Source organism: Hippocampus comes, unplaced genomic scaffold (genome assembly GCF_001891065.2).
Source record: "Hippocampus comes isolate QL1 unplaced genomic scaffold, H_comes_QL1_v1.1 scaffold137, whole genome shotgun sequence".
Classification (NCBI taxonomy): Eukaryota; Metazoa; Chordata; class Actinopteri; order Syngnathiformes; family Syngnathidae; genus Hippocampus; species Hippocampus comes.
The window spans coordinates 508,881-534,431 of record NW_017806002.1 but is presented as its reverse complement, the minus strand read 5'-3'; the positions used below and the strand labels follow the sequence as shown (position 1 = coordinate 534,431).

General features: G+C 42.6%; 1 protein-coding gene across 4 annotated transcripts in view; it reads left to right on the top strand.

The window, feature by feature from the left end:
- The window catches only part of kaznb (kazrin, periplakin interacting protein b), a 98,108-nt gene that overhangs the window by 22,030 nt on the left and 50,527 nt on the right, over window positions 1-25,551 (top strand). For all 4 annotated transcript variants that reach the window (XM_019892408.1, XM_019892409.1, XM_019892411.1 and 1 more), the window contains one exon: window positions 17,418-17,631. In XM_019892408.1, coding sequence (XP_019747967.1) covers window positions 17,418-17,631 — 214 coding nt within the window. The remainder of the gene's footprint in view (window positions 1-17,417; window positions 17,632-25,551) is intronic.

The following is a 25,551-nucleotide window of genomic DNA, read 5'->3' as shown; positions in this document are numbered from 1 at the left end:
GGGAGTGCAGCAAATAGAAATGACTTTTTATCGGAAAACAATCACTGCAAGGCGGCACGCCAGGAAGGCATCGGGCCCCCGAGCTGCCCCACGCACCATCTTTGGTTTGACCTTGCGCACGGGTTGCCTGTCTGCCATCTTGCTATTGCTCGGCAGAGCAGACTTTGGACTAGTGCTAAAAATATTTGTGGCCTTAGCTTTGATTCCCTCTGACGGGCAAAAGGCTGTCATTGCTGAGATGCCCTTGAGCAAGACGCCTCATTTCAAAACCTGATTTGTCGAAAGTCATTCATTGTAACATCCTGTTATCATAAACCCAGGACTCCGTGCATAGATAATATGGAAATTTGGATCGTTCCGCCCACGCTGATCAATCGTTGTGGATGGGAATAGTAGTTTACTGCCGCCAGAAAATGATTGTCACCAGGACAGAGATTTAGCAGTTCTCACAAAAATAAATACATTGAAGAAAACTGAAATACCGTATCGGCCCGAATATAAGACGGCCCTGATTATAAGACGACCCCCTCTTTTTCAAGACTCAAGTTTGAAAAAAGACTTTTTGAACACCAAATTAATATTTATGCAGAAAATAATTACAGTACATCTGAAACAAATGATTATAACAATATATTTGAGAGAAAAAGCATGTTATTTTGCCTCATTCAAATCTTAATATCTGAACATTTAAATATGTAAACTAAAGTGCAATCACATTCATAGATGAATGGCTTCTGGTTTTTGAAATGTAAATGACATCATAACTTCTCCTAAAAGGCCGGTTAACCTGGCCGATGTTCGACCCACTTTTCTCCAGATTGTCGCTACGTTTCTCCATTTTCTGTTATCTCTTCTATTATTTTCTTCTCTTTTCCTTCTTACCGCTATTTTTTATTTTTCTTCTTCGTGCTACCGCTATTTTTATTTTTATTTTTCGTGACAGGGGTTCACTTTGGGCTCGGGAGTCAAGTTCAGCATCCGCTTCAATGACATCTGGCACCATCTAGCGTCGTGAATGGGCATAATGTCTAGACCCCGAATATAAGAAGACCCCCCAGTCAGTCTTATTTCAATGCAAAACACACCGTCTTATATTCGGGCCAATACGGTATAACCTTTTTTTCTTTTTTTTTTTCTTTTTTTCTTTCTGTAAAGTAATTCAAGGAGTGAGGGTGCTTTGTTAAAACGGGACCCGGTGAAGATGTACGAGGCGCTCCTCTCCCGCTGTACAAGAACTTCAAGACTTGTTTTGTTTTTTTTTTTTCTCCCAGCCTTTGCACCTTCTCTCTCATCAGTGGTTATGGAGCGCAATTGCCATGTGCATGCCTACAGCCGAAAAATGCATCTTCCCTTCGGATAGTCCACTGGTGTGGCTAGTTTAGAGTGCCTTGCTGTCTGCTGTGAGTGTGTGCGTATTACCCTGGGATGGGTGGAAGAGCGGAGAGTGGGGAATTGTTTATTTTTATTCATTTTTTTTAACTCCATAGCGAGCATGAGAACTGGCACATTATGTTGGTGTGTCCAATTGAGAGCGCCTCATTGGCCATGCGCACGTCATTGAGAGAAGGCAGAAGGGTGAGGGGGGTAAAAGTCAGATATGACAGGACAGCCAGGGTGTGGACAAGGGGCTTACTTTATGAGTTGCATCTTTTAATTTTTGTAAGGTTGTGACCAACACACTTCTTTGAGGTATGTGAAAATTTCTCTTTCCAGAGACTTTAAATTGTGTTGTGCTGTACTGCATCATACTGCATTGTGAACAAATGTCTTCTTGAAACACGCTGTTGTTGTTCTTAACACAATCTTCCCTGTAGTTAACGGCACATCCCCAATATGCTCCTCCACTTCCCTTTCGTCTCCTCAGACGCGATTACAAGAACTCTGCCGCGTCTGCGTTCGTTAGCCTCATCGGATGCTCTCCTCGTTAGCGACGCCTTCCCAGGAATTATCCACGGCCCTGTGCGTAATCATGCATCGACTCCCCCTACCGGATTAGACAAAAACCTTCAAATCTTTTTACGAGTCAGCAGTGAGCCATTCTGCTCCGTCATGAATCTCGCGGCAGATATTTCTTCTTTTCTTTTAATGAACTCCTCCAAAGATTGATGCGTGTCTTTTTGCAAAGTTTGTACGGAGGTTCGGGCAGGTGTTGTGCATTGTGAGTCCACCTGCAAGGCGTGTAAAGATGATTGAAAGTTGGAATGGGGAATAGTGGACCATCTGTACGGGTAGTCGAGGAGAATCGCAAGCAAGTGGAAGAGCTTCGGCTTTGACAAAAATCCTGCTTCGTCTTCAGTGATTAGCAGTGAGGAAAATTGGCAGCTAAATTAGCCATTCAACTGAAAATTGTGCTGATTTCAGTGGAATGCAAATCACTCTTGGACATGCTGCACCCTCCATTTTTTTACACTCCTGGTGAAGATGCTTTCTTTAGCTTCTCATGATTTTTTTTTAATTAACATTTTTTTTTTCCTGCAAAATAAAATAGGAGCAAAATTAAATCACACACAAAAAAGGAAAATCCGGTCTTTAATTAAATTCAAACCCCCATTAAGAAATAATTGGGGATTTAAATCAAGGGTTCCACAATTATTAGCACAACTGATGTTAATACATGCGTAACCCTGTTTGGCCAATAAAACTCAAGATGAGAGAATACAGAAAGAGGGATCTTGGACCATTCCTCTATGCACCATCTCTCTAAATCTTCAAGCAATCTGGGTCCTCTCCTTTGCACTCTCCTCTTTAGCGGCCACCGTAGATTTTCAATCGGGTTGAGGTCTGGGGACTCAGATAGCCATGGGAGGGACTTTATCCTGTGTTGGGTGAACCATGTCTACGATTTTCGTATATTGCTGCAATAACACAGGAATTCATTTTAAGGCTTTTAACACATCTTTAACCTGGGGTGCCAAGAATTAAGGTAGGGCACTGTGTGCTGTATGTATCTATTGATATTTAGATATTTAATCACTCAGGAGAATCTCTTCGACACATCCAATAATCAAGCCTTTGCTTGTTTTGATCAGAAAGGGGAGGAAAATGCGCAAATATGTTTGGCTTTTGGCTTTCACGTTGTAGTGGTTGAGAAATGACCATGTCAGCTCTTCGCCCAGGCAACTGTCAAGTTCTGGCTGGAGAACCTTGAAGTTGTGGCGGTATAAGATATGAGCGGCTTCTTCCAGACACATTTTCTAACATCCAGAAAACGTACCCGGTTGTGTACAGAACGACCCAAGCGCAGTCTCTGAGCACGGCCAAAACACTTCGACTTATCGGGAGGACCAAATTGAAAGACATTCAAGCGTGCGAAGCAGCAGTGATGACCGTACTCAGCAGAAAAAAGGAAAAAAATGCCGCTTTCTGCTGGGCTGCCCAAGTCTTTTATACACACACGCACACACCTGTTCTCTCTTGCACGCACACACACAGAGTCAGATAACCGGCACATTAAAATGCAAAAGCAATTAAGCCCGAGCCACAACAGCGCTGAAGAAGTGCCAACCTGACAGCAGGACTTTGATTATTTTAATTAGAGCAATATGGCTGCTCGGTGCACCAATGTAATTGAAGTTGTACTGGAAGTTTCTGCCTCAAGTTAGAAGGGCAGCGCCTCTTTAAATATTCGCACATAGCGGAACAGTTATGCAAATGCTTGCTTGCTGTGCTGATGAGCCGATTTTCTATTGTGCGTGTGTGTGTGTGTGTGTGTGTGTGTGTGTGTGTGTGTGTGTGTGTGTGTTTGAATCTAATGGCTCCAATTTATTCGTATTGTAAACGACTTAAAAGTGTTAAATAATTAGGACTGGGGATTGAATTCATCTGCATGCCAAATTAGTCCCAACCGCGTCTGCTTCGGGGAGTTGTGAGGGATTAGGAGGGGAGCGGTTACACTAAGCACCACGCGAAACAAAATAAAATATAATGTTAGTCTACTTTTTTTTTTTAAACACAGTTTGCATGTGGGCAAACGAATTACCATATAACATTTTGACAGCCGTCATAAATAATTCAGCAGCCTCTCCAGCAACCTTGCAAAAATGATCCCTTGCATAGCGTATGTTTGATTTTGCCACGTTGCCTGACAAATGGGGTGTGTTGTTTGACAAGAGGTAACAAGGGAGCAAGGCCTGAAAGTGGAGGAGGAAAAAAAAAAAGCTTTGAATCACAACCCCGGTCAAACAGGACATTCTGTGATCAAAACAAGGATTTTTTTAAAAAAATTTATTTTTTTGTCTGGCCATATTGATGACTCCAAATATTTTCTCGTACCAATCAGTTTAGTCTCGTGATTGTTTAAGATAAAACAAAAAAGAAAATAGTGACATTTCTCTTCTCTCGTTTCTTGAAAGACATCTGATTATTTTTAGATGATTCAGATTTTTATTCTTCTAGATTATGATTTTTTTTTCCCCTCATAAAAATAAAGCTTTATTCTCCCAGATTTTTGGGGGGTAAAAATCTGACTTGATTCATGTCCTACTTTGAGTTTTTCATGGCAACATCATGAGAAGGCTCCCGTGTAAATATAACTTTTTCGCAGTGGTTCTTAACCCAGGGTTCAACCGAACTCCAGGGGTTCGGTGAATCGTCTCAGGGGTTCGACGGAGCCTCTGCCATGGAGGTTACGACACACCCGACTCAACATGTCAATTAGTTATGACACGTCTGCTTGGCCATCGCTGGCTGCAGACGATCACATGACATTGCTTGTCCAATCAATGCTGCGGGAAATTTAGTTCGCTCAGTAGTCACCGTGTGACTGTCATGATAGTACGTCATACAATTTAAAAAAAAAAATATATATATATATATATATATATATATATATATATATATATATACACATACTGTACTTAGGCAATGTAATTTTATTTACTTTTTTGTTTTTGATAAATGTGTTTTTTTAATGTCTTGAATTGGTAAAAAAAAATCACATTTAAATTTTTCACCAATAAAGTGTTCGGTGAACGTGCATATGAAGTGGTTGGGTTCGGTACGTCGAACAAGGTTAAGAACCACTGCTTTATCGTTAGAAATATTCTTTTTGTATCTCATAAAAATACAGCTTTAATAAAAAAATGCAAAGCGCTAGAAATGCAAACTATTATGAGGTTTCTTACCACTTTATTAGTAAATACTGTATACAACTTTAATATTGTCTTTTTTTTTTTTACCGGATTAAAAAAATGATTAAAATGTTGCATCCTCTCCTTAAAAAAAAAAAATATTAAAAGAAAATGCAAAACGCTCGAAATATTCAGAGTGCATTTTGAAGTTTCTATTTTCTTTCAACTAAAATTGACGCCCACGTGCAACACTCCAGCTCACTTGTTTTCTGGGTTTGGCCACGTGACATTCACAATGCGAGCCCGAGGGCACTTTAGACGTCGGTTTCAGTCAACCTTCGAGGGTGGGGGGTGGGGGAATGCTATATAAAATTTGAGCCCAGTGAGACGGTGGATTAATCTGCTTCATTCTTATTGCACCCAATTTAGTTTAGTATATGTATTACCGAAGTAACACAATATTAATCAGAGTAACGTGTTTAGGGTTGCATGAGCACACACAGTCCAACATATTTTGACAACGAAAACGTGTGCCTTGAGTTCCCCTTTAATTGACAAAGTAGTATTCCCACAGCTTTGCATGCAAGGACAAGTTGAACTGTATGAATGGCCCTCTGCATTGCCTTCCATAATGATTGCACCCCTGGTGAAGATTTTAAAAGCCTTGAAAGTTGAATTGAATCCTTCTTCATTTTAACTTTGTTCATGTTGATGACTGTCAGTAAGTTGTAATAAAAAAAAAACTGTACTTTTCACATCCTTTTGGATTGATATTTCTCTTTTTCTTAGTTTTCACTGAACCCGCAGGAATAAAGTTAGCATATCGTTATTGAGATAAATGGCATTAATATCAAGACAGGACATTTTGTTCATATCACCCAGCCCTACAAAGATTGACTATCCAATGACAAATCCTCATCAACAGGAAAAAGATCATCCTGAACAGAATAAAAATCCCCACTAACCTCATGCGATATGCCTCGAGCGAAACAACCATTTTGAGATGAATAGATTAACTGTCCACTCTGTGTTTTTCTCGAGTGTATGAAGTTCTTTCTTTCTTTTCTCTCTTTCTTAAGTATCTCTGTGAAAGTGTTCGGCTGTTTCACTTTATTTCCATTGGTCAGGCAGTGCATTGTACAACCTGACACCCCTCACCGTTATGCGCATGCTTTTAAATGTGACATGTATTGCAGAATGTCATATATTATTTTTAAGGGATGCTGGATGTTAAACCGGCAGGCACACGTTCACCATGTCGCAAATGTAACAGCCAAACAAAAATGCACATGCGGATTCACCGCGAGCCCTCCCTCCCACCTGCCAAAAGCATAATGGACTGTTCACACTGCACTTGGTTTTTTTTTTGTGCAAAGACACCTTCTCCCCGGTGTCAGCTTGCCCATTTTTGGAAATGCTGACATACATTCCAGGAAGTGACAAAAAAGGCTTTTGCTGCTCGTTTGGATAAAAAACTCAGCAACAAAAAAAAAAAACTGCCTTTGCTTATTCCAATGAGGAGATGTCTGGTATATTATTTCTCTTTTAGACCAATGCTCAGGTCACTGGAACACAACATACAGTATACTTACTTCCTTTACTTCGTCCAATGAATCAGTTCCGTTTACAATACAAGTCCGACAAAGTTGCGCTCTGAAATCACTCTGCCAGCCCCTCTCCAATTGGATGTGCCTCATAATGTCACCGCGCATCACTCGAATAGAACCACCATGTGCGAGTACCTCACCCAGTATAAACAGTCAGAACACACTTGATTACTTTTTTTTCCTCGTACGTGGCGTCTCTCGCATTTGAAAAAGCAGTATTGTGTTTACCCCGCTTAAGAAGGGTTGCACTGCTGTTGGATGCACACGTAGTCACACTTCATTTCCTCGCCTATCACAGCCACAGGGGAAAATCCGAGTGGATTCATTTGCATTTATGACGGAAAACGTGCCAGCTCCTGCTGGCAAACATGTTTTCATTCGTGCCAAAATACTTCCACTTCACAGTGTATGAACAGGTGTGGAACAGTATGCCAAAAAACAGGGAACAAATGCAAAAAATGTTCCATAAAAAGAAAAGTTTTTACTTTAGTTTAAAGTTTTTATATCCTCAATCTAATGACATTTAAAGATCCCAGGCCGCATTTTTAGATGTAATCTTTGTTGTCCTTTTATCAGAAAAATCATTTGGGTTGGAGATGGCCAGGGTGCCCTTTTTTCAAAAATCTCAGGTCCTTTTTATAGTGATTTTTTTTTTCAATCCGAAATTTTGTGCGTCCCCACTAGGCTAATCACACTCTGATTAATATTGCATTGGTAGAATACAAAGTAAACAGTAATCCACCAAGTGACCTGCGGCTCACATTGCCGCCGTCACCGCTCACCTGCTTTTGATTGGGCCGCTGTTCTCCTTAATTTGAAATGGGCAACAGCTTTCCCCTGATTGGTCACCGCCGATAGGTGTCTGTCATGTGTCTTCATTGTGTCAGCCCCGTTGTAATTCATTGGAACATCGTGTCAACAAAGTCCAACGAAGCATTCGGTAACCTCCTGTGACTCTGGTCCAAACGCACACGGCTCTACCGATGTACTTTCTCCTTCAGCCAAGTTCCTCCCAGGATTCAAAGCCGTACTCGTGTTGGAAAGCCCCCGCAGTAGAGGGGGCGGTGTGAGCAGTGGCTAATTTGCATTAGACAGGACATCCCCCTCAAAAGTAGCTGTTGGAATATGTGTGCTGTGATTCTTGACGCTTTGGGATATTTTGACCAAGGCAATTCACACGCATTTAATGAATAAGACACCCGGGAAGTCTTTTAAATGACGTATGTCTCTGTTATTCTTCATTCGGCAGCAAAGAGTACTCGGTGGGTTTGCAGAGTGCACTGATGATCTTAAGGTACCGCACCGCAACCTCGGGGGAGCCGCTGACCGTGGGTTGATCATTGGTACAATTAATGAGTCACTTGAGTTGATCCATTGACAAGTTTTGTGGCCTCATTACAACGGTGAACTACAAATTCCCCATCAAAAGTTGCAGCGAGAGGCTCACCTTCTCCAATCGATCCAATTTGTTTTGTCTTTCTGTAGAAAAGGCTACATTCATTTGCCGTGTGTGTTTACTTGTGTTTTGACTTTTGAACAGCTTCTGAGAGGTAATTGGGTGGACTCTTGGCGAGGCAGAATGAAGACATTAGGATGCCGTCCAGTGTCCTCTGTGCTAATTCAGCAGTTTGGCCAATCTTCAAGGTCAGACAATTTGCGTAATGAATGCAACCGTGTAGTTTGACATTTTAGTTAAATGTGCCTCCCTGGATTTATGTTGACGACTTGGTCGAGGAGTTCAATATCATTTCCATTTTTCATGCGCTAATGAAGGACAAGTGGGTACCCCGAGTGGCTTATTAGCTTTGCATAAAGCTAACATGGGTTGGAAAATATTTGCCTGATTTTGATCAACTCTCATTTTTAATTAATGTTTTTTTTAATGCTGCGTTAGCTGTGTGTGATGAAATACAACTTAAAATGCATATTTGATATTTGTATTTGAAAAGTCCAGTTTTAGTGACCTGTTTCCTGTCTTTGATCAATGCTAAACTATTGACCATCTTAACCGGAAGCCTGCTGGAGTACCGACACTGAACTGTGAGAGGCAGCATGCTGCCACAGGGCATCACCACCGGCAGAAACGACAAGATAAACACCACAGGATCATGGCTCGGTAGAATCATTTTCAGAAACTCGACAATCAGGCTGTTGCTGACGTTGATTTGATGAGAAGTGAAGGAATTGTTGAAATTCTGCCTGATTATTGGTGTGGTATATACCCTGTCTTAGGTTAGTTTTGATTAGAGCTAACAGGACAGAGTGAAAATCTTACCGGTCAGTTGTCATTCACCGGGTCTAATTTATCGTGATTGTCCAGTTCAGTCACGTTCACTCGGTGTGCCATGGGCCTAAAACTCTGTGATTGCCTAGCGACCAGTCCGGGGTGTACCCCTCCCCTCCCAAGACAGACTCCAGCTCGGCCACAACCTGCTTGCGCACTATACTTAATGGATGGCTGGTTCCAAGCTAAAATATAATCATCCATCCATCCATCCATCCATTTTCTCATCCGCTTATCCTCGAAAGGGTCGCGGGGACGTGCTGGAGCCTATCCCAGCCTTCTTCGGGCAGTAGGCAGGGGACACCCTAAATCCGTTGCCAGCCGCAGGGCACACAGAAATGAACAAACATTCACGCTCAGACCGAGGGATTTAGAGTGTTCCATTAACCTGCCACGCATGTTTTGGGAATGTGGGAGGAAGACCGGAATACCCGGAGAAAACCCACACAGGCACGGACGGGTAGAACATGCACACACAGAAAAGCCGGAGCCAGAATCCAACCCTGCACTTCTGTACAATGAGGCAGATGTGCTAACCAGTCGACCACCGCGGCGCCCACTATTTCATGTAATTCAGGCAAATAATCCCACTTTATGTTGTTCTTTATGCATGTACAGTAGTAACATGACAATACAACGGTTGTTCGCGTGAATGGTGCGCAAGCTAGTTAGCTATTTAATCACACAGCAGTGGGCAGTTGCTGACATTTCCTGACGACGAAGCTCATAAAATCACAAGGTCATAGCTTACCGTCGTTCTTTTTGGTGAGAGAGCCTGAATAGCTGAAATTGTCATTCAGTATTACAAAAAAACAAACAAAAAAAAAAAACCTCACTCACCACTCTCACACTTGATTGTGCTGTGTACTGCAGTATTGATTCTGCACACCACATCATGATTCCTCGTGAGGACATTGTGGTCCTATTGAGGAGACAGCCATTTGGATGTGACAAAGAGACGATGTGATTCTCGGGTATCGATGAGGAGTTCATCACCTTCAGTGTGTGTCCATGGACCGTATGTGTGTGTGTGTGTGTGTATGTGTGTGTGTGTGTCTTTCAAGGCAAGAACTATCGATTTGGAGCCACCCTCGATAGAAGGTGCTCCTTCGCAGTTTGAAAAAAACAAAAAATAAAACTGAGCTGATGATCACGCTCACCAACAAAAAAGCAGATTGCAAATAAAAACGACATCACATTATTGCCTCTTACATACAAACGATACAGACAACACTAACTGAAGAAATTCTGGAAAGAAAACTATTTTAAAAGAGCAGTCTCTAAAAAAAATAAATCCAATCAAGAGACTGATCTATATTTTTTGAATGAGAAATATTTTTGCATGCCGGTCATTGGATTTTCCAAAGAAAATTATTTTTACAAACATAAACTTCTATGAGAATATAGTTGCAATTTATTGGCGGAAAAAAAAGAAAACAATCCTCAAACATAGACTCGGTGCTGCCTGAATGAATACAAATTTTTACCAGATTAAAAAAAAAAAAGGCCCGCGATATTTTGAGATTAAAATGATATCCATACTTAAAGAAAATTAATAATTTTATGAGAAATGAATATGTAATGGCTGTAGGAAAAAAAATTATATTTGATTCTGGGGGAGGAAATTATTTTGAGAATAAGGTTGAGTGTTTCTGCATAAAAAAGTTAATGACATTTTTATTCAAATAAAAATCTCATGATCTGGTTGAAATAAACTCATATTATGAGGAAAAGCATGTCACATTTTTGTTGGATTTGTATATATATATATTTTTTTTTGCTACAATTTTGAAAGTTGTATGATCATGATAAAATATTACAAAAATGTTTTTTTTTTAATTTAAGGGGACATCTTTGCAGATTACGAGAATAAAAATCCAAATATTATGAGAATAGGATACAAATAATGACTAAATATCAAGTCGATTTTCGAAGGAAATTTTTGCGCCAGCCACACTCACGAGGCCGTTTAACCGACGAAGCTTTTCAACATGAATATTTCAATGGAACGGCAGCTTGAGACGTGAGCACTTGTATCTTCAGACTCTTCTGCAGACGAACCAGCAGGGGCCACAAGTGAGAATCGTGTGAAATGAGGCAGGAAAGATGAGCAGATTTCCTCCTGGAGGTCATGAGTGTAGTCTTCCCCACCCTCGCCTCTCCCGCCCCCTCCTTGTCTCGAGCTTGTCTTCCATTCTTTGCCCCCAGGGGCCTGTAGTCGGGCCTTTATCTTGCGCCTCATCGTGTTTCATCGCAAAGCACCTCGGATTGTTATCGCCGAGCATAGAGGCATCCGTCTAAGTGTTTGTTGTGACCGAGAGATTTGCGTGGAACTGGGCACCGCACCACTTGGGAAGAGAAATTGGCTGCGGGTCGCTGCTACGTGTTTGACAGCTGATGATTACGTTTGCGACTTATCTCACAGCCCCCGCAGGAATTGTCTGCTACACTTTAAGATGGGAAGCTTCTCGCATATTTCATTTACACTTTGGAACATCTCCTTAATCCACCGACAAACAGCGTGCGCTGGTTTAAAAATGAAATGCCTTCGAAACCGTTTGTTTTGATAATATTGTATGTTCAGGGGATGTTAAAAATTCGACACATACCTGTAATATAAAAGATAAATCATTTCAAAATCTTTTCCACCATTGACTAACCTATAACCTGTTCAACTCAATTGGAACGAAATCTTTTGGAGAGGGAGAGTAAAAATAAATACAGAACTGGAATAATGTGGTTGCACAAGTGTACACACACTCTTAGAAGAGGAATTTGGCTGTTAAGAATTAACACGCACACATCAGCACACAAATGACACCATTCAAAGAGTCACCGGTAAACACGAAGTGAACGTCAGATGCTCTAGAACACCGGTGTCAAACTTAAGGCCCGGGGGCCAGATGTGGCCCACCATATCATTTTGTGTGGCCCGCGAGAGCAAATCAAGTATGTCAACTTTTCCATGATGCTTGCTAAAGTCTGAACCAAAAGTTAAAATGGTCATACAGTATGTAATCCATCATTACATGGAGATATTGCAAGCATGATCTCATGACGTATTTACATTAACGTCAACAATGGCTGAAATAATCATTATTCTCGACTTCTGATTCCAAAACTAGTTATTCACCAATTCGTCGTGCACTGTATATGTAATATGTGGAGGTGATCAAACATTTAGACGGTTTCATAATGGCCCGCTCAAGGAAATTGGAACGACAATTTGGCCCAACTACAAAAATGAGTTTGACACCCCGGCCGGCTCTAGAAGGCTTCTCCTGATACATTCATGTATCAGGAGGTTGTGCATACGCGCACGCGTGTGTGTGTGTGTGTGTGTGTGTGTGTGTGTGTGTGTGTGTGTATGTGTGTGTGTGTGTTTCTCTGCATACATTTTGGATTTATGGCTGATAAGTTCAACCTTGCTTTCATCAGACCCGTCCCATGCGATATGGTAAAATGTTCGATCTCAATATTTTTGCCAGAAACATTCATAATGATACTGTAACGATATTACAATGACTCCTGTGAAAACAAAGTATTGTTTTAAAAGAAAAAACAAAATATCAGTCCAAAAAAAAAATGTGGAAAGTGTCAGGTTTTTTTTTTTTTTTTTTTTTTTTTTTTTTTTTTTTTAACTTACTGACAGCCATCAACACTAACAAAGTCGGGAATAAATTACAAATAATGCGATTTACGTCGTTCTGCAACTGTGCTTGAATGATGATATGCTACAACAGAAGCGTTTGTTGTGTTTGCAGCCGTGCATGCGTGCATTCCATGCTTGTGTTAACTGCAGCAATGTGTGTTGTTGTGGACGAATCTGTCCATGCACACCCAATTGAATGGACCGGTGAGGCGCAGGCTGCTTGTACATTTTTACAAGTGTTGCTATTTTATCCACTGGTAGTTTTGACATTATAAATATGGTCACGTAATGTTGTAAAACACAAGATACGTGTACCATCCGTATATACTTGACAGTGAACCCAGAAGTGAATTTATTGGATGGGTACTGACTGTCTAGGTGCGGGGGCTGCATGTGTCCCTCCTCACTCTCGCCCTACGCAAGATCATTATCCGCTGGTTTTAACTGTCGATCAATGCCGAACGTGGAAGAAGGAACGCGGTTGGTCGCACTGAGATGTACATGCAACACAAGTGTGGCAAGGTCATGACAGTTGTCCTCATTCCGATATTAATATGTTCATATCTCCATTTCGCCACGGTAAAGATCGTATCGCTGAGCGCCACATTCGAGCGTAACTCATTTTCTCGCACATCTTTGAGAGATTTCATGCGGGTTTTCGCCAGTTGCCGCCAGAGTTTGTGAAATAAGGCAATTCTTAAGGAAATTCTTCTGCACTCTTCTCCGATAACTTTAACCAGTCAGATCCCTGCGTTACCGCGGAAGCTCCCTGCAGATGCTGGAAGACAACAACGTCATGAAATGCCTACTAGAACGGCTGAACTTGATTTGGAGTGAATCGGGAGTGTTTGAAATGGCGACAGCCGTGTTCAATTAATTCTGAGCGTAGCCACAACCCCAGTTATAAAATGAAATTGCCCTGTACATGTTATGGGATACATTAATGGTGGAATATAGTCTGAAATTAATCTATCCATCTATTTATCTCTCACGTTGGCAGCACAATGATCTGTGGCCACATTGATGTTGGCTTAAAGAGATTTTGGTCTCTTCATAAACACATTAGCTAAACCCCGAGTGGCATCACTACAGGCTTGACCATACGTTCACTATTGAATTGTCACTCTGGATTAAATATAAACCATCCACAAATATGGATTAACATCGGACAGTTTTTGGAACCTTGAACATAAATATATGCATCCCTGCACTCAGATGCTCATGTTTTCTCGGAATATTCAACATCAAGCCGATGGGATCTCTGCACAGTGTAATTGGTTGAGCGTATGACTTTTTGCTCTTGGGTTAAAAATGCAAAGCATCCCGTTGCTATGGAGGATTAGTCGATATTCAATTAAGTCAAGCAGATGTTCATCGTGACTGTTTATCAATAGCGCTTGTTAACGCCACACACCACAATACACTTAATGAAACTCAAGCCGTTAACCGAGTGCCGACACGTGAGGAGAAACTGAGTCGAGAGTGAGTAGGCGCTGTTGTAGGAGTCAACGCGTGAGTTTTGCTCCAGCGGCGGCGTCTCCTTTCAGTGCCTGTCCGCTTATTGATGTGTATCTGGGACAGGCTGCGACCTTTCACCCGCTCCGATCGTTCATTTCCGAACATTCCACAGTGGGGGGGGGGGGGTGCCGCCCCACATGGCTCCCACTGAACTCGTTTGCTTGGAAATAACAACATCAAGGTTTGAAGTGGGACAGCGGGGGTCGTCGCTGTCATCCAACGTGTCCTGTATCACGGCCACTAAACAGACACAGTCTAGACTTTTGAGAATGATCCGCTGATAGGAGATGGGACCAGACATGCAAACGACACCACAGCTGAAGCAATAATGATTCCCCCACTCCGCCCCCCACCTCCTCCTCGCATGCCCTCTCATACTTTGACATTTATTTTCCTCTTCTTTCAATTTATCTTCAATTGACAGTGTACTGATATGCTTTGAATTTACAATTTTTTGACTCGACAACATCAGTCAACAGTTTTTTTTGGCCACGTGTTGTGAAGCAGAATCAGTGAAGCCAGACTATGTATACCCTCAAGCCCAATTAAAAACCACAAAAAAAGCAGTTGTGCCCAGCTGGCTGGAGGACTACCTGATACTTGGCTCTGTATTATATATAAAATTGATTTGGCAATGAATGATGTCAGCAGGAGAGCAGGAGACCGCCACAGAAAGCTTTAAAAAAAAAAGATTCGTAATGAATCCCAAATGGATTTTGATTGTCTGCAATTTCGAAAAGCTCGACTGAGACTTTATGATGAATATCCCAGTCAAGTGGTAGACATCCCATTTTCCCCGTCCCATTTAACACCTTGTCAAATCTCATCAGTTCGGGTTGCGCTTACCAAAGATCTTTTAACATCAAGAAGACTTTGAGTCATTGACATCCTTGATGAGTGTTGACACATGCCACAGGTGATGAAGCCTTGGGGGTGCGGGGGGGGGGGGCCCTCTGGTGTCTTCATCGAACAGAGTGAGGCCTTGATGCTCCATCCCAGCGAATAAACAGAGCGGTGCGTTCACACGCTCGCCACCTCCGCCCTTGTTTGTTGCTTGTCGCTGCCGCACTCTTGAGTACGATGAAGGCTCGCCTTGGATTACGACAGGGTACGCACCATCCTGAAGGGGAAGTCAAGTCAAAAATGGTCTTGATATTAATGTTCTATGTGGGCCCACAAGTCTGAAAACGATATTCGGATTAGTATCGCATTTATGGAATATTAAGACCCACAAGCCATTTCATCGGGCGGCCATTATGCCCCTTGCTGTCGACTGAATATGACATCACAGTTGCTCAGGGCTCAGGTAACGACACGTCACAGCTCAGCTTTGATGTCATTTTTCAGATTACGTTTGGTTACTCTTTCAACAACCTCTGATAATTGAACCTTTGCTGACGTTGATCAGAAAGAAATGCTGAAATTGGGCCCAGTTGTCAGTATGAGTCTGCCTTGCTTCAAACATTCACAATTTTCTGCCGTGACCATTTTGAGGGCCCACCTGAGAGAAATGATCCCTCTGGACACACCCACGTCACAAAATAATCTTGCAGGATAATCTTTTAACGACATCTGATTAGCAGTTTTTTGCTGTTTGGTCGGAAAGGCAAAATGCTCAATTTAGGAATTTGACTTATGTGTACCTCACTTTAAACACATATCATTTTCTGCCACTACTGTTTTTGCTATCCGATCAAGAAGGAAAAATCATTCCAATCACTCCTCACACCACAGTGTTCCTTTAGAGACATCAATAGTTTGTCTTTTGCTGATAGGAAGGGGGAGGGGGATGTTCAAACTCAGCCCAATTTTTGATATGTGCGTTCCCGGCCTTCAGCATTTTCCCACCCCACACCACAGGATAATGGCCCAGGATAACCTTTTAGAATTCCAACTCTTCTATTAGGCAGAGAAAAGGCCCAAAATAGACGCATTTATCATTGTGTTTACCCCGCCTGAGCGATGCATCGCGGCCTGCACGTTGTCATACATTGCAAATGACGTGTCAACTTAACACATCTCAGCAAAACTTTTTTTCCATCCATCAGTCTGTTTGTTTGCTTGTTTGATGGAACGTTTACGCGCACGCACAAAAGTGATGGTGACACTTTCTGTTCGCTCGCCTTCATGGAATCCGTCTGACTGTTCTCCATTGCGCTTCAATGGGCCTCATTCACTCTTTCTCTCTGTCTTTACACTCACAGTTGAAAAGTTTCCCCCTTGGGCGCCTTCAGCCCCCTCCCTTCCCCTCCTTTTCCTCTCCCACCAACATGGGGGTGGGGGGGTGCGCTTTTTCCCAGGACAAAAGAGATGAATATATAATGGTATGAACTGGAGGTGGGTGAGGGGGTGGCACGAGCGGGTGGGGGGGCGTGAGAGACCGAAAGACAGCGGGGTGGTGGAGTGCTCGTCAAAGGGGGCTCGTAGAGAGTGGGACTGAGAGTGGGTGAGAAGAAACCGCAGCGCTCACTCACTAACTGGTAACAGACGCCACAAGGGTGTGGGAGACGCAACACACTGAATGCATCATAACCCACTGAAAAAATGGGCTTCTTAAAATAATGACATGAGGAATATATTAAAAAAAAAAAAAAAAAGCTGCCAATAAAATGGGAGAAGTTGACTTGGCGAGCTTTCTTAAAACAAATGAACCTCGCTAGCCTCCTACACGACCACTCGTCTATTCAAACTGCACTGATAGAATTGCGGGTATGTGTTATTTGAAACGAAACAAACTCATTTACAGAAATAAAATCTCACTTTGTTAGAATACGGTGATTAAGATATGCTTGGAGTGAGTGAAAATCCGCCGGATGAAAAGTAATACCTTGGCAAATAACAAGCATTTTTTTTTTTTTGCCTTGATTTGAGATAATCTTGATTCAATTTTAGTTTTTGTAGTGCATCCCACCACTCTCTCTCTCTCTCTCTCTCTCTCTCTCTCTCTCTCTCTCTCTCTCGCTGTCTCCCGCTCACTCTCACTCCCCCTGGTCCTGCAGCACATGGTACAGTCCGCTCAAAGGCTGCATGTCATCTCACTCCCTCCTTCTCTGAGAGCAGCTGCTCACCGCACGTTCTCCTCCGTCTCTCCGTCTCCCGAGTTTTTTCTTTGCCCTCACGTGCCGATGATGCAGTAGCGCGTAGACGTCATCCCCCTGGCGGACGGCGGTTTCTCTTTCTTTGAAGTTACCGGCAGAGAGGCGGAGGCACAGGTGGAGGAGTTGCCACTGGTATCCTCTTGTCAACTTTAACAACATGCCGCTCCTCTGTGTGGATCCGCTCCTCAGGGGAAAGTCCTCAAAATGATGGAGGACAACAAGCAGCTGGCCCGCCACATCGACGGGGCCATCCGCTCGGCCGGCCAGGAAGTCAGCAACCTGCGTTCGGAGCTGACGGCCACCAACTGCAGGCTGGCCGGCCTTGGAGCCGGCGGCACGGCCCCCTTGGAGAACCACCACCACCGGCAGCACAAGCACCACGCCGACGGCCTCCGCTACCGGGGTGAGTGTGAGCTCGGCTCTGGTCCGTCCTCCAGCTTGTGTCACAGTGAGAACATGCGTTTGTCTTTGGAGAGATGTGGGAAACATTTGGGGAATGCTGCTGGTGTCATTCCACTGCATGGCAGGGCAAAGGGAAGCAAGCGCATTTTATTGAGAGGGGATCAGTTGGACCGGAGCCGGTTTACGGGGTTCGGCTTTTCCAGGCCATTGCTGGGCTTGCATCCCTTTGGAATCTCAAACAGCTTTGGGAAGTTGAGACAAAGTTGTCCAGCTTTTGTCGATGGACTAGTTTTGGCATCTTCTATCTATACCTCCTGTTTTTGTCAAACAGACAGCCATTCATTCTCCTTTGGAAGCACTTCAAAATAATGCCAAAACGAGACACGCTCACAAAGTGCCATCGTGACACACTTCAAGGCTCTCTATTGGCTTTTTATGATAGCGAGACACGTTTCATCCAAGGCCAAGAGGTCACGGGCTGCTGCAGCAAAACGGAGAGGACAATATTGTATTCAGGTGATTTCAAATCTGCATGACCACTGAGTGAGCAGCAGCGGATTAAAAGCGGCGGCTCCCTTGCTCAACATACCTGCTTGCTGCTTTTGCCGATCCAAACGCGCCAAAAGTGGGTAGACCGTGCTGTGCCAAAGGGGCAGTAATGCTGCTTTTCGACTCGTCTCTGGTTGGATGCACTTCAAACCGGCACCAAAACTATCAAAAGCACAGCGCAGTCAATCTATCGCTCAGGTTACATGCAAACAACCGAGACTGAGGGCTGCTGCAGCAAAGTGCCGACTGTGGAGTATTTGGCGTTGAGGCGATGATGAATCTGCGGGAGTGACCAGCAGTGGTTTACATAACTCATTGTGTATCACCGTGACATTTTTAAAATTAGAGGTGTCAGAATGAAATCGATGAATCAACAAGCAATCCATTCTGAAATTAATCGGCTATTTGAACTTTTGAGCCATTGTTTGACTTGAAATTGTCCAACGCCTCAGATTTCAGCCTCTCTTTAAACCAGGGGTGTCAAACTCATTTCACATGGTGGGCCACATACGGCCTCGGTAGATGTCAGGTGGGCCGGACCATTAAAATGATACAATACTTTGCTATAAATAACCAAAACAATATGTCTTTCCTTTGTTTTGGTATAAAGAAGCACAAGAACATTAGGAAAATGTTGAAATTTAATGAACATATCTTTTACAAAACATTTCATGAAGCACCTTACATTTCCTTCGACAAATGTGCAATTTACTTTTATCATTCACATATATGCATTGCAACTGATCCCACTGATTGTACAAACTTTAACAAGTAATTGGTATTGAAAAATATAGTAATGCACTTTAAGATTAAACAAGATTCATAAAGAAAGCAAGTTTTAAAGCATTTACACGTGCATATAAAATCTAAATGTAATCCCTGCCTACACCTTACAAACTAAGGAGAGTGCTATTAAATGTGTAAATTTGAGAGTGCTATTGATAGCGTCTGCTGTCATGGGTCTGTCTCAGTGACAGACTGAGGCTGCTGTTGTCTTCTTCTCTGATCAAAACAGTGTCCCCTTGCGGATACTCAATGAATTGCACCTGATTAAAAATATTAATTCTGTGTCTTTAATGCATTTTTTTCACTTTTACATTATCCTGCGGGCCTGATTGAACCTACTTGCGGGCCGGTTCCGGCCCGCGGGCCGTATGTTTGACACTGATGCTTTACATAATCATCTCGCGGGCCGGATCCGGCCCGCGGGCCGTATGTTTGACACCCCTGCTTTAAACTGAACTCGGCATGCTGATTTCATAGTTGCAGTTTCCACATCTTACCTTTATTTATTTCTTTTTGTTAAGTTCGGACACTTCTTGTGGTAAAAAGCGATACTCGGTCAAGCATATTTGTATTCGTCATTTTGCAGTGAGGACAGCACGTGGGAATTGGACACCCTGGACTGGTCTGCCATTGTATCCTGATGATTATTTCTGTGTTGATTCCACGCTCTGTCAAGACATAATGTACCCAGTTTGATAAGCAAGTCTCGGAGGTCTTGTTTGCTTGTTGCCATCCGTGTAAAAGTCCCGTTGAGGATTGTGCGTGTCATGTGAGCCGACAAAAGAGGCTCGTCAAGCTGACTCATCTTGTCGTGTTCTCAAGCGTTTGCCTTTGAGTTCATCGCCGGTTATATGGATGAACTGTGCCTTTATTTGCGCAGGTAAACGCACCTCTGTTGGTCGTAACAGTCACAAAGGCCATTGCATTAAAATACCAAAAAAAAAAAAAAAAAACAGATGCAAGTCACTCCCCGTCCGTGTTTGAACGAGATGAGCCTCTGTTGCGCTGTTGGCGTTCCTCCGTTTGCTCGCTGTTGTGAGAGCCTGACATTCCCACATTCCTGAATGTCAGGGCGATGATGTCACACTTCCTGTTCCCAGACGGGAGGGCCAAGCGGTCAGGTGATTAGAGCCAAACAAATCCAGTTGTTCTCCTCTGATGATCACAGTGACACAGGGCTTAGTTGGCTAGACACTTTAGAAACCCGTATGCATTGTTTTTAAAAAAAAATAATAATAATAATAATAAATTTAGGATTTTATTACATATGGACGAGCAACGCTGTTCACTTTTTTCCACAATGGGGTCATGAATACAATAATTTAACTAATTACAATTTAAAAAAAACATTTTAAATTCTAGTTTGATCATAATCCACTAAACCTTTTTGGAGAACTACAAAATAATTAAATGTTATTCATTCATCCATCTACTGATTGAACAGGCAGGGAACAGAGGAATAAAAGTAAGCATTTTCATTCACTGAAACAGCACTTCATACACACTATCTCTCTCTCTCTCTCTCTCTCTCTCTCTCTCTCTCTCTCTCTCTCTCTCTCTCACACACACACACACACACAGCAGTTCATTTCATGGGAGGAGAAACTCGGTCATGTACATCAGGGGTCCCCAACCTTTTTTGCCCCACGGACCGGTTTATGTCAGACAATATTTTCAGGGACCGGCATTGAAGGTGTGGCGGAAATAATACAACAAAATAATATGGTATGAGCTGCATGGAAACTGTGGTGTTTTCGAAATATAATAATAAACACAAGGAGCGTCTAATCTGGCCGCAACACTCTCTCTGATCGCTATGGTAAATGCCTTCAAAATACGCTACAACGCAAATTCAAAGTGCATGAAAATGACGACTCACCACACACAGCCCCGAGCTTGATTTTCTGCAACCAGACGGTCCCATCTCGGGGTAATTGGAGAAAATGACACCTCAAGTGTGTGTTTTATGTCCAGTCTACTTCGTAATTTTGTTTTAGTCGCGGTTGCTGCAGAAAACCCCCTCCTCACACAGGTAGCATGTCGGAAATAGCAACAGTGCTACTGTGGCGATCTCAGAATATTCAGCCATAACTTTAATCCAGTTGTCTCGAACGTACTTTTAAGGCCGCCGTCATTTGCGCTCTCCAGCAGTTTTATTACTCATTTTGCGAGCTCTGGCGTTTTGTTTTTAGCGTAATCGGTCACGTGACGGAGAAGCGCGGCTTGACGTGTGTCAAGCGTGACACAGACGGATGTAACGGAGAATCCGGTATTTTTTCAAAATAAAACGTCTTTCGTATTCCGAAATAAATAAAACGGAATTAAGGCAAGTTCTTTCTGTGCGGCCTGGTACCAAATGCCCTGCGGACCGGTACCGGTCCGCGGACCGGCGGTTGGGGACCCCTGATGTACATAATTCACCTGGCTGTTCAGTTTCATATTTGATGAGTAAGCACTCCAGAAACCTATTTGTATAAATGACATTTACAGGTATAAAGTCAATTTTCATACATGGCAATTTTCCGCGGATCCGCGGAAAATTGCCATGTATGAATTTTCCATATGACTGTATGTCCCTTTTAAATTGCAATGCAATTATGAAAAAAGTGATGTTCCTCTTTTTCCTCAGAAAGGGGTTCTTGTTTAATTTACATCAGGCTTTAAAGTGAAAACTGAGGTTTCTCAAGGTTTAGCTGGCACATCAGCTAAGACCAACTTTTTCATTTGAGAGCCACTTACAAAGCGTGCACTTTCACTTCAAGTTTATTAAATGCACTGAAATTAGTCAAAGAAGCAATTACATATTATTTATATTTTGTCGTCATTTTGAAAAATGAACACACAACAGCTTTCTGAAAAGATGTATGGAGGCGTGGTGTATGGATCAGATCTCAGGAAGATCATGCGTGCCTTCGTGAACCCGGGCGCATTTGTTTGTCCGATTGTTATCAGCCTATTTAATATGCGTGACCTGACTTACTGCAATTGTATTCTGAACACCTTTGCCAAATTGTCCAGATTTTGTGCTGCATTTCAATTCCCCTTCACATTCCCCACCGATGCCCAGAAGAGTCTCTGGCCCCGTTTGCCTTCTGCCTCCTCACTGAACTCATCACAAGGGATGGCGGATTAATTCGCTTCCCCAAAATTTCGCCCTTCATCTGGATTAAGTACAGCACCACTTTTTACACACTTCCACCCCCCCCTTTCCAACTGCCTCTTCTAGGATAAGCAGCAGCTACACTATATTGTGAGACTTCATCTCAGCGAGTTGATGTTATCAGGAGCCAGACGCTATATGATAATTTATAGGGAGGGGTGCACGTAAGCGGTGCGCTGGTGCGCATGCGTACTGTGAATAGTTATGTGCACTCTATATTTCGATTGCCTCGGTGTGCTTTTGCGTTCCAAGAATATTGCAGCCACAGACGTCTGCGATTGCAGCTCAGTTACTGTTGGCAGGGCAGTCCGCAGTGGGTTTGTTAAAGTCAAGCTAGCAGCCACAATTGCTTCTTCGGGTTCACTTCAGAACAATAGGTTACTAATGCATTGATGTCCATGTACAGTAGTGCTTGTGAGGCTTTTAGTTGGAAGTTGGTGTCGCGGCGTGTTGACTAGTGTGAACAACCGTTATTGTGGCCGTCTAGACTTGGATGTCACGGAAACGGCTGCTAGACTCCAGGGGCTGCAGCGGTGGTCGAACGCGGTGACACCACAGATGGGATGGTTGTACACTTGAAAGTGGTCTGTGGGGCAAAAAAAAAAAAAAAGATTGGCCACCGGACCGCTGTCCAAGAGAACTGTGCTAAATCAGCTAGCGGTCTCAAAGGTGGGCAATTAATTTTTTAAAGCTGCCTTGTGAAAGAACTCAAAATGTTTGCGAAAGGCCGCATCAACTTGCTCATGTAATTGTTCCAAATATAAAAGAGCTTTTAAAAAAATAATAATTTATAGTTTCTCGATTGGTCGGAGAAGTCACAGAACAGAGCAGCAATAGACAGTATTTAAGCGGGCTGCACTGCATCTAAGACTTTGCTCGTGTTCGTTTTTACTGCTGACACATATGTACATCAACATAAAAGCAGCGCATATTTGACATTTTAGTTGCACTTCCTGAAGGCTGCAGAGACTTTAGACGGGCTGGTTGTGTCCCATGGGCCCTACTTTGCCCAGATGTGTTGTAAATCTTTATGTTCATTCATGAGGTCGGTGGGTTGTGGGCGGGGAAAAAAAAGAGCACCAAAAAAACAAGCTCTGGTGCTCATTTTTTGAGAAGCACACCAAAATGTTTATATTCATCCGCGTTTATAGCGGCGATGTCAGTGTCAGCCAAGGAATATGCATTTGGGAGAGCATTTCATCACGAAGACATGAGTAATGAAGCGGTCGAAACCATATTAATTGTTGATAACTTGATTTCAGTTACTTAAAAGTATTGCAATCATTCAATTGTTAGATAATAATCCCCAAGAAGAACTTTATCGGAACTTTGGAAATGGTAGAATTTTCTCAAATTCACACTTTTTTAGTTGATAAATGTCCAATTCCACGTCTTTGCCGACAGATATTATTCATCGGACGGGGTGAAGGGGAACATAAAAACAGTAATATAACGAGTAAGGCAAGGTGTCTGATAATTGTAACAGATATCAAAAGGCCTGGTTTTGAGGTGAAAGTGCAGTTCGTGGCTGAGGACCCCCCCTTCAACCCCTCGCCACAAAAAAAAGATTACATTAGCACGACAGCTATGAATTGTGACATTTCCATGATTTTTTTTAAGAGGAAAACTTCGACACACAAACGCACACTAACGGAGCTCATAGGACTAATTCTTCAACTCCCTTGTAACTGCTTCTAACTTTTCCCTGGGCTGGAAAAAGTGCAGGTATGTTTCCCCAGATGTAATAAGTGAAATGTCAAGGGTATAAAAGCAGAACTTTTGAGGGTACCACCTCAGTGACAAGCTAATTTATAAAGGTGCATTTTATAGGCGAGCGTAGTCAGTAATGAATTCACCTCTCATCCTCTCTTTCGGCTCCTCACTGTGAATCCATCATAGGGATGTCAAGGCCTTGTTTAATATTCCTAAATGACTCAGATGCTTCAGCGGCAAGAGGTGCTGCATAGCTGCCATACCTAATGAGTATCTGAGGTGTGTGTGCGTGTGTGTGTGAAAGCATGTGAGGTAACCCATTGGGATATGACCATGTGTCGACCGCTGCCAGATAAGTGGCGTGCTGTTTGGATGTTGAGACAGTGACTCATCGGAGTCATTGCAGTGATTGATGTGTTTGTGAATGATGTCGCGCTTGTGGACGAGAGATTACCCAGGGATGCTTTTACCTGACCAATCCAGACCAACACTTGACTGCTAAGTGATGTAAGATGCCATTTTAGGTCAAAATGTGTTTGGGTTGTCCTCTCCAGGCCACCGTAGGGCAAGGAAGGACATCAGGGGGACTTTGCATGAGACCTGAGTTCACAAGGAAGAAGGCTCACGCTTGATTGATTTTTTTTTCAGCACATTTTTCATTAAAAATTTGAAAATGCACTTCCACAGTTTTAGATAAGATAAAATTAGAATGACCGTCAACTATTTTCCCTGTTGACAGTTGGGTTCGGTCCCGAACCCTCCGCAAATAGTGGGAGTCCACTGTAATAATATTTCAATACTAAATTTAAATATTCTGTCATAAGAATTATGCTTAATTCGATAATAATTATTCATATTAATTAACATTTTAAAAATCAGTCAGTTACTTTTTACAAATTGGGCCCCTTGCATATTATTATTAATTCCCAAATTTAAAACACATTCAATAAAATCAAATCAATGAAGATATTCCCATGACGAATAATGTACCAATAAAACAACTTTCAAGCTTTAAATACAATTAAATAAATGAATAAAAAGTCTTTTATTCATAACAGATTCATGACGGTGGTATATAAAGTCACCCTACCACTTTATTCAGCAGTTAAATGTTTATTTTCCAAACTCTGTTACAGTTACTCAAAATCAGTGATTGGGAAATAAATGTGCGGTACGAACTTTTTTTTTTTTTACACAAACGAGTGAGTGTGACTGGCATATGGCTGTTTTTTTTTCTTCTTTTTCTGTCATTATCCCCTGGCTAGTTATGCCGAAGCCCCGTGAAATCTGCCGAGCAACGAGCGAGCGGGATTGAAAACTTTCAAGCCATTGTGATGACTTAAGTTACTGCTAGATCGATGAACTGAGCATTGCTCGTAAAGTTCTTTTTTAGAAGTTACACACATGAGAGTTGTTTAGTCCATTACTAGTTTGCAGCGCCAACTTTACAGCAGCTGTGTTTCTCATGCTACTGAGGGACATAAGCGGATGATGAAGCGTGAGCGTTTAAAACCCGATGCAGTAAAAGAGTGTTGATGAAGTGTCCTCCTCGAGCCACTGTGATCATCTCTGCAGCAGAGACGCCAAAGTGCCTCTAATGCGCTTTGCTGCAGAGTCATTGCGGTGACCAATCTTCTCCTTTCTCCCCCATCTGGGCGGAGGTTTTCAGGAGCCTCAGCGTCTCTTGTTACTTCGCCATGTACACAGGCCGGA